This window comes from Panicum virgatum, chromosome 4K (genome assembly GCF_016808335.1).
Source record: "Panicum virgatum strain AP13 chromosome 4K, P.virgatum_v5, whole genome shotgun sequence".
NCBI lineage: Eukaryota > Viridiplantae > Streptophyta > Magnoliopsida > Poales > Poaceae > Panicum > Panicum virgatum.
The window spans coordinates 44,353,343-44,369,078 of record NC_053139.1 but is presented as its reverse complement, the minus strand read 5'-3'; the positions used below and the strand labels follow the sequence as shown (position 1 = coordinate 44,369,078).

Below are 15,736 nucleotides of genomic sequence, written 5' to 3'. Positions count from 1 at the left end.
TTTGGACCTTCCCTCTTTGTCGCCCTGTCAGGAATTAGAATGCCAATAAGAATTAGAATTTTTTTTAAAAAAAGAATTAGGTGTGTGTCCACAATTATACACTCGATAATATCGCCACGATCCGTACCCTGAGATGCAAATGGCCAAATGACACGGTACCAAAGCTTCTTCCTCGGTTCCTCTTAAGGCATTCAGCAATCAGCACACAACCATTTCTCACTCAATTTGTCAACGATCAAAAAATGCAAGTTACTGTGGGTGCAAGAGTTGTTCCTCGTCAGAAATGTAAATTTTCGGGCTCTCGGTTCGGAGGTTTCGTCTTTCTCGGTATCCATTATATCGAAATGAGACATAAGAAAGAGGACTAGATGCCTCTTAAACAGATATGTAGGAACTCATATCCATTATTTCATCTTAGAAACTTACTAGCATGAAAGAACTTAGAATGGTTTCTTATGGATTTTTTTTATGACAGTACTTGTTCCACCTCCCTTTGTATTATGGGCCAAAACCGAGTCCAGTGATAAGCTGGTCTGCATGCTGCAATGGATTTATAACGTGTCTTCACATTTGTCGTAAACGAAGCATTGACAGTATCTAGCAACTGAATGACCTTTCAAACGTTTCATTAAAAAAAAGAATGACCTTTCAAACCTCCTCTACACCGTTGATTCTTGGAAGACCCTCGTGGACAAGGAAAGTCCCATGGCACATCCACATTATGCTGATGTGCAAGTTGCTACATTTGAAGTTTGGATTTGAACATGCAACGGGATCCTGAAATTTGGAAAATGGTGTGCAGTTTGAGATTTTGCCCAGGTCGGTTTCCATCATCTGCTACGCACATGCATTTGCAACTCGTTGTCTTCTTCTCCTCGAGCAACGCATGCAAGAGCAAGACCGCTGCTTGTCAAGAGCAGAGTCAGTAAATCCTGTCCCAAAATCGTGGCAAAATGCCAAAAGACACGGTAGGAATGACAGAATGTCCCACTTCTTTATTTCACCTTCATGTATATCAAATTCAATCATCACTGAATTAACTGACAGTTGCAGGAATAACAAGAACAAAATGTGTAAATCACATAGTTACAGCTCGTACAGAAACTGAAAAAAAAGAACACCCCAATGATCAGCACAAAGGTAACAAAAGAATACAGCAACAACAAAAAAACAAACGTAGAGACACCACAATCCAGGTATCCATCCACCACCAGTATCCCAAGGATCTCTGAAGAAATGGAACCGTTTTTTCCTTCCGGGTCCCCCAATGGGCAATGGCGCCTAGTGCTAGTTGACGACGGCGCAGTGCTTCCTGATCTCGCCCTCGGAGCCTGTCTTGACCTCGACGGCGCCCAGCTTCACCATGGACGCCGCGAACACCTGGAAGAAGAACTCGGGCGGCGAGTTCACCGCGCTGAGGATGTCGGCCTTGGCCGCCGGGTCGGTGAGCAGCGCCGCGTCCGACTGGAACAGGCCCCGGCGCTTGAGCACGCCCCGGTAGTAGCTCAGGTCGAAGGTCCGGAAGCTGCCGGGGTCCATCTCGACGATGGTGGTGTTGTCCGTCAGCGTCTTGCACTTGGTCCGCCGCAGGTTGTCCGCGTACGCCGGGTCCAGCGACGGGTCGGCGTCGCCGGGGCCGCCGCGGCCGGTGAAGTTGTAGAGGCGCTCGCTGAAGGTGTTGCAGTGCCCGATGCCGATGGTGTGAGCCCCTGCGTAGCATTCGCAGGTGATCGATCAGCAGCAGCCCACAAATATTCAGATAGCAAACATGGATTCTTAAGGATAGTAATTCGGTAGCAGTTACAAGATGGCTACTAAGAACTTTGACGAAATTATTCAGCTTAGAGTTTTCGGAATTATTCAGCGCTCACTGATACGAATACAACATGTTCAGAACTACTCCGCGGTTGCCAACTAGCTAGGAATGTCAAGTATCCACATGATGCTATGAATGCAGCATCAACCTACACCTACTTCGCATTTAGAAGTTCCTGTCCTAAGAAAAGGACTACCTTCATGTTGGAAGTTTTCATACTAAAAGAACTGATAATGCATCTTACTCATCTCGTGATTGCTTGTCACAGACTGATTTTATGGTTATTAGCAGCAGCGTGCGTGTCGGCATCAGGAAAGGTTGCCCGTTAATATCATGCACGTTAGCGTGTATAAAAAAGAAATCAAGTATGCCAGTCAGTGACACATACAGACCAGTCAAAGCGACACTATATAGTCCTAGATGTCCTCAGCACACGATGAGGAGTGTACATATATTCAGATTCCAACTTTTAACACAAGCCATCCATCCTGTTTTAGCAAGATGACATGCATGCTCTGAACTCTGAAGAATGCTAGTATATGTAAGGTAAGCCTGGGGTTTAGGCGGTCAGTTACTCAGTTTCATCAGTTATCCTAGTAGTTTTTAGTCAAATTTATTCTTGTAATTCAGTATAGCATGCTAATCACAGTGCTTTCAGTCTGGGGAGTTGTCTGTATGCGTTCCATACCTGATACCCATCGCTGTGATACTGAGTCATTTTCCGCTACCAAACTCCAGCTAATAGACAGGACAAAACCATGCATCATTCAGATGCTAACTACCATGTCTCTTCCCGACGACGCAGCTTGAGCTATACACGGCACTGGTCCGAACTCCGAAGACGGGAGATGAACAGACTGGTCGTTGTTCAATTTAAAAGCCTCCTTTTTCTGTTGGCTAGAATCATTCTAGAAAGACAAAAATTACGTGCCCTTAACATTGTTTTGCGCATGCTGAACTTTTTCCTTTTGTGTTTAAATTAGACTGACAGAACCTTTTGGACTGTTTTGGGCAGATAGATCTGACCGACAAATGATGATTCCATTCAGTCATGTAGTGGTAGGTAATAATCAAGGGATGCTGTGTGTGCATGTTCAGGTGTCTGTCCAATCCGGCCATGACACTGAACGAACTGCTGCTAAAATGTTCTAGGCTCCTACTGTTTGTTCAGCTGTACACATGACAGGCTAAACAAGTGCTGGTTCCTGCGGAAGTGCCGAGTGGGTAGGAGCGTCTCAAGTGTGCTAGCTGCCGGCTCAACACATAATCAATTCGCTAAAGCTAACTCTGCTGTTTCTAGTATGCTAGTCACCTAGGACAATAATCTCACAGCTTATGCCAGCCTGAGCAAACGTATTCTCGAAACAAATGATGATTCAGTCGGCAAACGTAACATCACTCTGTGTCGGTGTCGTTGGAATCAGCACGTTAAAACGGATCGCTACAAAGTAACTGACATGGTACATTCTAATCAGCCCTGTCACTGTTAATAAAGAATCTTCTTGTTTGTGTGTTTGTTTTTTTACCAAATTGTTGAAGTTCGTTGTCAGGTGAACAAATCAGTGTAGCTGAGCTCTGAGTGGCGGTGGCAATGAAGGCACGAGCGAGGAGGTTTGCAGTTACCTGAGAGCCAGACGAGGTCAGCGAGGCTGAGGCTCTTGTTCTGGAAGGACTGGAGGAGCTGGGTGAAGTTCATGGTGGGCCCGGGGATATTGTCCAGCGCCTCCTGCTTGAGGGACACCGTGCCGTCGCGCCGCCCCGTCGGCACGCTCCAGGACGGCCCGCCCTGCAGCACTCGCAGCGTGTCAGCGATCGAGCGAGCCGGCGCGCGGCGGCGTGGCCACGTCCATGTCCATGTCGGGCAGCGGCGAGTGCTCCGGCGGACGGTGGGTGCAGGTGCTCACGGTGACGACGACGGAGTCGCGGGCGGCGAGCGCGAGGATGTCGGCGCAGGAGACGACGCCGGGGCACTCCTTCTCGATGATGGCCTTGATGCGGTCGATGAAGGCGAAGCCGCGCAGCGTCTTGTTGGGCGCCGCGTCCTTCTCCGCCTCCTTCCCGCCCGTCGCGTTGAGCAGCAGCGACGCGTCGCAGCCCTGCAGGAGATGGATCGAGGCGCATTGGCCGGTGGCCGTCATGATCACCTGACACGCCAGGAAGCAAGGAAGGAAGGAAGAAGAAGCAGAGCTCGCCGTCGCCGGCGGAAAGCACGCTACGCAGTACGCACCCTGACGAAGCAGTCGTGGAAGTGGGTGCGGAGGAGGGTGGCGGCGATGGTGGGCACGCGGGGGACGTGCTCCGCCACGTAGTTCTTGATGATCTTCTCCGCCTGCGGGCAGCAGCTCGCGTAGAACCCCTCCACCAGCTGCGCCCGCGCGCCGCCGGCGAGCACGCCAGCCACCGCCACCGCCACCAGCGCCGCCGCCAGCGCCATTCTCGCCATCCCGCACTCCCTCCGCTCTCGAGGCTCTAGTGGCTGCTGGCTCGCCTCTGACTCGCGCCTCGAGCTGCTGCTGGTACGGGACTCCGAGCCGGGCTCCGGGCTATATATACACACGGTAACAGCGAGGCCACGAGTGGTTAGTGGGGTTTGGTTGCCGCTGCCCCGGCCGCGCATTGGTTTGTTATCCCGGTAGCGGGGAGGAGGACGCGGTCGCCGGACAGCGGCGGGCCCAACTACCCGCGGGCTGGTCGGTAGAGGCAAGCGAGCCCCGCGGCTGGGCGCGGCCGCCGTGCTCGCTTGCGGTTGCGGCTAGTGGTGGTTCGGTGCGCGCGGCCGCTGCTGCGCAAATGGAGGACCGGGGGCACGTCGGCGTCAGCGTCGTCGGTCGGTCGCCGGGGCGGCGCGCTCCAAGTGTCACCCGTCAAGCGTAGGTGGCGTACGCGTCAGAGCAGAGAGCGCCACCGATTTTTTTTTTTCAACTGCCGTCCCTACCGACTGCGTACTATACGCCAACTTGGTCGTCGGACAAAATTCAGAAGTTCAGTAGACCCGTGTCCAAAGACCAAAATGTATCTTGGCCTCCGTATCTCACTGTGCTGATTGGTGAAGGGAGGCACACGCCGAGGTGGCCGGTAGAGCCCATCACAACTGAGTTTCGATCACAACTCACAAGTATCTTTCCCTTCCTTTATGCTTTCGAGCTCCTGCTCCTTTCTCTGCACACACGACTCCAATCTCACGTCCCATCTGAACCTTCTGTTACCCTCTCGTCATACCTTCAGCCTGCCGCATCGCGCTGCACGTACTGGCGGTACTGCATCGTCGTACCGGCTGATGCTACGGCACATTCTTCGTCAGATCTCGGAGAGGAACGTCAGGTAACTTGTCAGCAGCAACTGTGATTTGGTATGGCACGCATGCATCAGTGATCAGTGACCACCATTTAAAGATTGAGCAGCTTGGGGTTCGCAAAGGACGAGACGATCTCCGGTGATGGTAGCCTGGTACTAGCAGACTCGCAGTAGGGCATGCATGCTGCCAGGAATCGGATCGGTTGCTCCAGTTGCAGGAGAGGAGAGGAGGAGAGGCACACGTAACTCCTCCCCAGGGCCCGTGCTGCTGTTCCTGTCCAGTGTCCAAGAAGCCCATACGACTGTTCGTGCCCATACGACTCCCGGCCGGCCAGGCTACTGATTACTCTGAATGAATCAACAATCCCGATCGGCTCCAAAAGGCGCAGGGTGGTTAGCGCGTGTGCCACCGCTCACCGAACCCCGTGTTTCTAGCTCTTGGGTCCCTGGCAACACTCGGCTAGCTCCTGGTCCTTGGCTCTCTCTCGTCGCACTCACCGACGGCTAGGCTGATGCCGCTGGTGCCTATCAGGGTTAACCTTACCGGTAATAAAGGGGAAAAACCGGAGGTTACCGATAAACATGTTTACTGGATTTTTTTGGAAAAAATTGCTCAATTTTCTCATTTTTATCATTGCCGAGAAATTTTTCCCTGGTCCTCATACGCTGGCCGGTTCTTATCACAGAGAGCAGGTTCAGCAACATCACAGTATCGTATTCTGCTGCGACATTTTCATCCCTATTCTTGGCGACAAAATGGATAAATGCGAGAAGACAAGCGCCGACCATATCTGATCTTTTTTCTTTTAATTTGCGCCCGAAATTCGGCATCACATTGCAGTTTTCAGGGGCTCCATGGCTGATGTGAGACAAGGTAGGTGAACCGAGGGCTTTAGGTCTTGTTTAGTTGCCTCCGTAAAATTTTTGAAATAGAATTTTTTCACATTTGAAATATTAAACATAGACTAATTACAAAATTAATTTCAGAATTCATCTGTAAACTACGAGACGAATTTATTAAGACTAATTAATCTATTATTAGCACATGGTTACTGTAGCAATTTAATGTCTAATTATAGTCTAATTAGGCTCGTTAGATTCGTCTCGTAATTTATAAACAAACTATGTAATTAGTTTTTTTATTTTGTTTAGATTTAATACTCCATGCATGTAAGATTCTCATTCAATGTGATAGATTTGGAATTTTGATTTTTGCAACTAAACAAGGCCTTAGGCCTTGTTTAGTTGCGCTGTGTAAAATTTTTGAAATGTCATCTTCCTACATTTGAAGTATTAAACATAGACTATTTACAAAATAAATTACAGAACTCGTCTGTAAATCGCGAGACGAATCTAATGAGCATAATTAATCTATCATTAGAAGTTGTTTACTGTAGCATTACTGTAGTGATTTAGCGTCTAATTACGGCATAGTTAGGTTCATTAGATTCGTCTCGCGATTTACAGGCAAACTGTGCAATGCGTTTTTTATTTCGTCTAGATTTAATTCTTCATGCAGGTGCCGGATTTTTTTTTTGAAATTTTGAACTTTGCAACTTGTTAAACAAGGGGTTAGTGGCAGAGGGGAAAGATCAGAGCCAAGCCCATCAAAAGCTGCAGAGGTCTCGCCTCGCACGCATTCCTCTTCCTCGTATCTAGGGGTGGAATCGAGCCGAGCCTCGACTTTTTTCGAGCTTTCTTCGAAATCAATATATTCGTATTTATTATAGTCTCCCGCGTTGTTTGATATGCAACTTCAAATCGAGCATAACGAGCCGAGCCGAGCCGAGCCTGCCAAAATTGACTTTTGTTCCAAATCAACTAATCTTTATTTTAAAAAAAGACCGAACGTAATCGGAGCAATTTTGAAACGAGCCACCAAGCCAGCTTAACGAGCTTTTTTTCCAGCCCTACTCGTATCTTCTGCCTCCCTGCTACAGTGCTAGTAGTACCTATACAGCTAACCTGCAGATTTACTTCTTTCAACTTTGCTCGTATGAAGATCTTTTGGAATAACTTGTGACCAGTACCATCAAATGGTGTCAATGTTGTGGGATGCAAGCAATGCCACCCTAGCTAGGAAGTGTATAGGCTAGTGTTCCCCTGATGAACAGCCTAGCTACAAGCTGCAAGTTCAATTCATTTTTGCAATGCCTCTCAGCGGCTCTGGACATGTTAGTAAAGGACCAGTCTACAAAAAACTGATTGCTCTCGAGAACAGAGTCAGCTGATTAGTACTTACTCCACATGGACCATGATGGGAATAGTGTGCATGCATATGCTAATCACTCATAATAGCTAGTGCAGCATCTTTCTAGGCAATGGCTGATCATATACAGCTTTGATTCCATGACACACTGTCATGGAGGCCATAATCAAGACTAGCGAATTAACTGGTATGTGTTGCTCAATAACTACCAGATTCCAGCTCAAAATGCTAGCATACAATGGTCCTGAACGAGAGAATTATTGAGGTGCATGGGTATAATACACCAACGACGCCTAAAAAATGTGCGCCAATCGACCCACTTTTTTTGTTCTTACGTTCATAAGTGAGATAACATTTTGTCATGTCCCTTTTTTTAAGGATACTGCTGCAACTGACGAGAATGTTTCTGTGCGTACTTTGTGGCCAATAAAATGGTAATCTTTTTTTTTTCCAGAAGCATCTTATACTCTTCCTTCACTTGGAGCCGGACACCAGAGTACCAGACAAACAATGTGTGATCATGCATGAACAACTCTTTAAAGAATTAGTTGCACAGGATTGTAACACTATTTCTGGGTAATTGATAAATCTCTCTCTTTACCGCAAAAAAAAACCTTTAAAGATTGGAATTTGGAAGTACAAAGCGAGTTGGGTTTTTGAATGCATCCAATTTGCAATATCATGTCCCACTCATGTTTCCCCAACTCCATCCAATACATTCAGATACAACTGACTTCATACCGTAAGTTCGTTGTGCCGTCTATTCAGAGAGGTTAAGCACAAGTATAGTTTTGCTCTGTCAGCCACATCATTTTAAATAACAAAAGCAAATGGGGTTATGGGATGAGCACACGACTAGAACCAGTTACCTAACTGAGCTCATCTCGATGCATCCCCCAGCTCTTAGTGACAGGCTGACAGCTAATCGATAAGCTCATATCACGGCCCTTGCAGGCTGTGAAACCTCTTAAACATTTGGAGATTGTAAACGCAATCAGCCAATGAGCCAAACACCGTGTCATCCCTACCTTTCTTGACTGGTACTACATGAGGATCACTTGCAAGGGCAAACAAGCTCAAGCTCAAGAGAGCTCAGGGACAGGTGGACGGCCACATCTCTCGGCTCTTTTCAATAAAAAAACATCTCTAGTCAATAAGCGCAGCTTCAGAGTGACTGTCCCTGCAAAGATGACCAGCTAGCTAGGAAGGGTTAGCGTCCGATACAAATGCCCTTTTAATGGGCAAATCATGCGCTTGGAAATGACCTAGACCTTTGCATCTCTGTCCGAGGTAGGATGTCAACAACATCCCTCGCTTTCAGGCTGTGTGGGGGCCCCAACCGTAATGATAGGTGGTAATAGAGCCATGTTCAGCTAATCAGCATTCAGCAGTTTGTTAATCCTGTAGTACCTTCGGCTATAAACATTTTTTTCTTCAAATTTAGCCTTCCGATTCATTAAAAGATTCTCCCTGTTTTTTTTTCTTGGTTTTACGAGTTCAGAGATTCCTTGTGAAGCTTAAATGATTGGTGAAGATATTTTCTCTATCCAAAAGAAAAAAAAAGTTGTAACCAGGGAAGAGACCCATTCCATCCAGTAACAACTAGCAAGCGAACAAAAAGGGATAAAAAGCTGTCGATGATGACAACCAAGCCTTGCAGTGCCTGCCAGCCATTATTAGACCAGGATAGGTACGGTGTTCTTGAACTCTAGCCGTTATTGTGTCTTCCCCGCCGATCCTTCTTCCCTTAATAATCTCCATCCATATATCAAGCACGTTAATCTCTTTCTCAAAGACGTACGATTCCTTCGCTAATAGCGTGGCTGCAGTCCCTGCCGCCACCATTTCCATTGTTAATAATCTGTCATCACATGGGGTGTAAGTGGTGGATTGGTTGCACATGTGACGACGCCCATGAGTTAGCCGTTAGCACTGTTTGCCGCCAGGGTATTAGAGCTGTGCATACGGCATGCATACCTCGATCTGACCAGAAGAGGACGTTGAGAACAAAGACACGCGCACTGATCGAGCTTTGAGACGCTTTTCATCAGCAGGGTTCACCTTTTCGGTCGGAAAGACCGAAATTTCGGTGATTTTTTTAGTTTTCGGTGAACACCGGGATACGAATTTCGGTCCGAAAAGTTTGTGATTTCGGTTTCAAATTCAAAAGTATGAAAGTCAAACTTTGGTAAAAAAACGAAATTCGCTATAGTGAAAACGAAATTGTGAACCCTGTTCATCAGTCGGTCGGTTGCGACGTTGCTGTCCGCCGTCACTGTCGTCGAGCACACCGTGCGGGAGCTGGCCCCAACGACGACGAACCTGCAGGGCAGCTGGGAGCTGGCCGTTGGATGCAAATTGCAAGCATGGCGTGGGTGATGCTAGCTATGTACCAGTGGCAGAGTCATCATGTATGGCAAGCCGTGGCGGCAGCCATACCTGCTACCTAGGTCACACTTGATGCTTGTAGAATATATTTATGCAATCTCTTCACTTATCAATACTTAATATTTTTATACAATTGCGACTCATAAGCTAATCAGCGGTACATTTATGCATATTTGATGATAATGTATGTATTCTATTATATTGTAACCTCTTGTTACATTATGTATTTTTGTTTAAATAAATTAGTAGTAGTAGATTTTTGTTACAGGTAGATTCTATCTCTGCCACTGCAACGTACTACAAGAAAAGTCGTCGGGGGCAGGAAGGCAGGCAGGCGTGTCGTACGCTTCTGGGTTGGTGCGTATTCAAGGCGCGGCGGCGGCCTCGGCTACGGGCTGCAAGTCTGCAACCGACGGAATTGCTCGGTCCGCTCCGCTGGCTTAGCTAACGCGATTTTTTCTTTTTTATATTAAAAAAATTAAAATTTCAAAAATATATATCCGTTTCGAAAAATTTCGAAAATATACCCGGTCGCTCACCCAAGGGGCGACAGGACCTGTTTGTAATTTTTTTCTTTCAATTTGCAAATAGGTTCCTGACCGGGGGCGCGTGGGTGCAGGGGGCCTGTCGCCCTCCCCTCGGGCGACTGGGGGTGGCCCGCCCACAGGCGCGCAGGGGGCTGTCGCCCCCCACCCCTCGGGCGACAGGGGGGCCCTCGGGCAACTGGATAAGCCTTTGACCCCCATTCCTTCCTCATTTGAGCCCGAAAATTCCACCAAAAATCCAGAAAAAATAGAGGGGTGAGGAGAAGGGAAACGGCGAAGCCCTGCCGGATTGCGCACTTGTGATCTGCAGGTAATTATATTTAACTTATGTATTTTTTCCATTGGCATTGTAGAGTAATTTAATTTAATTAGTGCTATAGTAGAACTATTTAAGTAGGAGTTTAATGATACTTTAGTTACGTAGTAGTAAGTTAGTTTAGAAAATTAGTACTACGCGTTTATTATTACAATTGCAGTACTATTAGAGACGTGTTTATAAATTAATTACGATTTAGAATAGAATTTCGCATATGCAGTATAGAATTTGAGTGTCATCATGTAGTTATGAATACTTATATGTGGTAGCGGTGTTGGGGTCAGGAACCGGTGGTAGCGGTTTACAGGAAGAGGAGGCAAGGCAACTAGGCGAGGCGTGGCCACTGGCAATTGTGCGGTTTTCGGACTCAGTAATTAGGGGTGCAATGATAAACTCAACTCAGTTAAGAGATGTTTATGTTCTAAAAAAACCATTTGCGAAGAAACATAAACATAGCTGAGGATAATTTACGAAGTGGTTTTGGTAGGTAGATTAACCAGAGGTACTCTTTGATAGGTGATTCTAGGTAGGAGTACGGGATTACGGGTTGGCACTGCTGAACATGGCCATCACGGGTTGCCCACATGTGGCATCGTTTGCCCAGGCATACGTGACATCGGCGTTCTTCGGCCTTTGCAGATAAATGTGACAACACGGCAAGCGCACCATCTCACCTTCAAAGCAGGCTTTGCCACTGCATTGTTGCCGCTCGGTCGATCGCGCCTAGGTGCCGCCTTCCCCACTATACGCCACCGACCTTCGCTGTATACCATCAGGCCCATCGTCCTCGCCATAGATGACCGGACACTGAAAAGGCTACTCAATACTCGCTGCAACTCGGTGCATGCATGCAAAGCATTGACACTGTAGCTCACACGCCAAGCTTCGGCGCGAACAGCCTAGTCTTTTCAGTGTGTTGTCATCTAGGCTTTTAAGGCGCATTTACACTGCACACTCCGGGTATCAGATCTTTGTGCACCTATAAATACTCACAAGTTGGTGAACTCCCAGCATCACTCAAACACCGAAGCTCATTGTATACCCAATGTCTGGAGGTGGGTCTAGCGGGAAGAATTACTACGATTTTGGGAAAGAAAAAGGGGGAAGAAATGGAGATCCCATTATATGGGACGGGCCTCTTGGACCTGATTCCTTTCCGGAACCAGTTTCTGAGTTTCCACCACAACACAAGAGTAAATTCACAAATGAAACTCACCTTAGACAATACGATGACCGCAAAGAACCTTGGCCGAAATGCAGACATGGTGAGGACTGCTTAGTACAGATGTGCACCGACGGGATGGATGGCGGTCGGCGTTTCTTCAAATGCCCACGCGCATGGGTAATACTCGGTTATTTCATTTCTTTATTTTCATTGAGGCACCTTACATAAAATTTGTTTTGCAGTCTTCCGATCCTCCAGAAAACTGTGGTTTTACTAGGTGGGTCGATCCTGCACCAATTGATTCAGTTCAGGAGTTCATTGAGTACCTCCAGATAAAGATCTTTGATCTAGAATGTAAGGTGAACCATTACGAGGAAGTGGGCGAGGCTAACAAAGACGACGAAGATGATGATAGCAGTAATGCGGCCGCTTCACAGGATGATCCATGCACTATTTCTTACTGCAACTGCCCTTGTCACAGGAAAAAAGGGCCCTACGCCTCCGCCACCACCGCCCGCACCACCTGCAATGGGTGGATACTGCGGAGAAGGCTCAACGCAGTTTGCTGTGTGGGGGTACGGCTACAAGAACTACCCTACTGCTAGTGACATGCTGTATCGTCGTGTTTGTTGTGTTTTCTTAAATTACCTAAGGCATGTTAGGTTAGTTCAGAATCTGTTTACTGTAGTTTGCAACTGGTTCTGCTATGCCACTGTATGTGTGATATGTGTTTCATTACCATTGTATTATGATGTAAACTTGATGGTTCACATTATGTAATGCATTTCTTAGTTCTTATTTCTTACCGTTATATTAATTAAATGTGTGCTTTTTAGTATTCTAGTGACATGAAAAGCTCCGAAAATATTAAGGACAAGTTCAAAGGTTTCATAGATTTCCGGCTAGAACTGCAAATTAATGGTAAAAGTTACAACACATAGAGTCAAGCTCTCAACTGAAAACATAAACAACTAATTGCAGTGGCATGTGCACGCGACAAGGTAATTTCTTGTTGCATCTAAACCTACCATGCCTTATGGAATGTAAAATGCCGGGATTACATGGTACTACTCTACTGAGTGCACCGAGGATATTTGCCATTCCTAATTGCTTCGGGCCCGGTTTCCTTCGCACGACGTGCCCTCTCTCGCTTTCTCTCCCTGTTAGCTTCACGTTCCGCCGCCACCTTACGATCCACCTCCTCCATCCTCTTGCGGATCTCTTCTTGTTCTTTCTTGCGCTTCACCTCTTGCTGTTCCTCGTGCTTCATTCGGCGCCAACGTTCTGCAACCCACCTTGTTTGTTGTTCCATAAAGTCCTTTGCCTGCTGCGACTGCACGGTGTCGAACCACTGCATAAAATCACAAAGAGGCGGAGGAGACTTTGTCCAACAAAAGTTAGAATCATAACTCAATGTTAGGTCACAAAGAAAAATAGCGTATGTTGTCCTGCTACCTTGGCCCGGTCTTTGTCGTATCGTTTAGGTGGATCATATTCGTAGTTCTCACACATAAAGAACCTCATGCCGTAGTCATCTCCTAAAATCTCAGATTGCATGAACTTGCATAACGAACCGCAGAAGCACATTGGCACATCAATTCCTTCAGATACGGTGGTTTCACACTTGCTCCACGAAATATAGGTTGATCCTGACGAAGATATTGGCGCTATAGTGTGGTGCGCCAAATGACGAACAATGATTTCAATAATGCACCTATCGTATACCAAATTGATGCGTGAAAATATAGGCACTGTCATAATTCTATTGTTTTATGCTGCAATATCAATAAGGTACTGTCATAATTCTATTCTAATTCATAGTTAATTTAAAAAACAAGTCTGTAATAGTACTGAAATTGTAATACTAAACGAGTGTTCTAAAGCACCAAATCTAATTCAGCTAATCCGCTAATTAAATTAAAATGTTATACAATATCAACGGATTCATACAGAAATTACCGGTAGATCACAAGTGCGAAATTCGGCAGAGCTTTGCCGCTTTTCTTCTCCTCACCCCTCTTTTTTTTTTCTATTTTTTGTACAATTTTTGGGCTCAAATGAGAAGAGAATGGAGGCAAGGGCTTATATAAGGTGGGAGACCTCCCGTCGCCCGTGGGGGGCGACAGGCCTGTCGCCCGTTGCTTGGGCGACAAGGTCCTGTCGCCCCTGGGCCGGGCGACCAGGGCCCATTTTCGAAATTTTTCATAACGGACATATATTTTTGAATTTTTTTTAAATATAAAAAAGAAAAAGACGCTTGGCCCGTTTCAAATGAGCCCAGCCCAAAACTAAGCAAAGCCACCCTGCCCGGCCCAAGGAAGAATGTCAGCCCAGCCCAAGCACGTCGTGTCGGCCGGTGGCGTGCGGGCCCGTTGGCCGCGCCGAAAGAGATTTCGCCGGCGATCCAGTCCAGCCCCCGCGCGCGCGGACCGCCCCGCCCGTCGCGGGCGCTTCGCCCGGGCGCGCCCTGTCGCCGCCCGGCCGGTTAACCCCGCGTGCACAGCTCACCGCCCTCGCGGTCGCGGCCGCGGGGGGCGCGTCAAGACCCTTCCGATACGGGACGCGACGATCGCCGCCGCCGCCGCCGCCGGGGGAATGGACGTGACGTTCGCGACGCCGCGGGGCCGGGAGTTCACCCTCGAGGTGTGGTACTTCGCGACGGTGCGGGAGGTGAAGGAGGCGGTCGGCGCGCGCGAGGGCGTCCCCGTGGCCTCCCAGCGCCTCTTCCTCGGCGGGCGGGAGCTCGACGACGACGCGCGCGACGCCGCGCACTACGGCGTCCTCCAGGGATCCCGCCTCCTCCTCCTCCTCCCCGACGACCCGCCGCCGCCCTCCGCACCCGCGGCCGTCCGCGTCGCCGTCTCGGCCCCCGCTATCGGCCGCGGCGTCGCGCTCGACCTCCGCGCTCCCGACACCGTGGCGCGCCTCAAGGAGCTCCTCCAGGACCGCACCGACGGCGCGCTGCCCGCGGCGAGGACGGCGCTCTTCGTCGGCAAGGCGGAGATGGAGGACGCCAAGGCGCTGGCGGACTACGACCCTCCGGCGGACGGTGCGATGGAGGTGTGCGCCGTCGTGCGCCAGCCCCCCGCAGCGGTGGGCGGCGGCAACGGGGCCAGGAACAACCAGCAGCGGATCGCCGTGAAGGTGAAGTTCGGCGCGAGGGCGGTGGCGCTGGAGGTGGGCGCCACGGACGTGGTCCGGGACCTGCGCAAGGAGGTGGAGAGGCTGCGCCTCCCCGTGCGCGACGGCGGCGGCGGATACTTCTTCGTGTACAAGCAGAACGTCATGGACGAGGACCGCACCCTGCGGTGGCACGAGGTCAAGAACGGCGACACGATCGAGATCTTCAACGGCACCGTCACCGGCGGCGCCTGACGGGATGCGATCAGATCGTGGAGGTCTAGCACGTTCCGGGTGACCTGTCTTCAGTTCCGATTTGGCTCGTCTTCAGTGCATTGCTGACAGTGATGGAACAATGCGGTACAATAGTAGTATTTTTTTATCTCAGAAAAGAGTGTAATACTGCACATAAAGCATGTAATCGTACCCTGCTCCATAGGAGTATCTGTTAAATGGTGTTCAACAATGTTGGGATCTCAGCTTCCTAGATGTCTAGACATGGACCATGAACAGTAAAAAGGGAGGCAATAGAAGTAAGTGTCGAACTCTCTAATAATTATCAGAAAATTTAACCCTTTACACTGTGGAGAGGGGGGCTATTTATACCCCTAGCCCTTGGCCAGGATTACCTAAATTGCCCCCTCCCAACTCATTTATAGCTCACTCACAGCCGGTTTCGGGGTAAAATTATAAAGTGAGAGGTTTACAAATCCGACCTTCTCACGTATTCGGAAGGTGTACAACTCCGACCTTCTCTCATATTCACGTTTTACTCACGTCTTCAGTCGACGAAGGTTGTTATAACCTTCGGGTTCCTCCGAGAGTTTGGCCATGAAGATTCCATCAACGAAGGTCTTGATCTTCGAATTTATGCCTCCGGGTG

At 48.5% G+C, this 15,736-nt stretch overlaps 2 protein-coding genes across 2 annotated transcripts; one reads left to right on the top strand and one right to left on the bottom strand.

Annotated features, from left to right (window-relative positions):
* Positions 1-975: 975 nt before the first annotated feature.
* LOC120704244 (peroxidase 3-like) lies at positions 976-4,356 on the bottom strand. The gene is made up of 4 exons (XM_039988559.1): positions 4,044-4,356; positions 3,721-3,912; positions 3,440-3,602; positions 976-1,709 (listed from the first exon to the last, which is right to left on the bottom strand). The coding sequence occupies exons 1-4, from the start codon at positions 4,257-4,259 to the stop codon at positions 1,288-1,290; spliced, it is 993 nt and encodes a 330-aa protein (XP_039844493.1). The 5' UTR covers positions 4,260-4,356; the 3' UTR covers positions 976-1,287.
* A 9,823-nt stretch (positions 4,357-14,179) lies between these two features.
* On the top strand, positions 14,180-15,314 carry LOC120705240 (polyubiquitin 11-like). The gene has a single exon (XM_039989702.1). The coding sequence runs from the start codon at positions 14,329-14,331 to the stop codon at positions 15,106-15,108; it is 780 nt and encodes a 259-aa protein (XP_039845636.1). The 5' UTR covers positions 14,180-14,328; the 3' UTR covers positions 15,109-15,314.
* Positions 15,315-15,736: the final 422 nt, after the last annotated feature.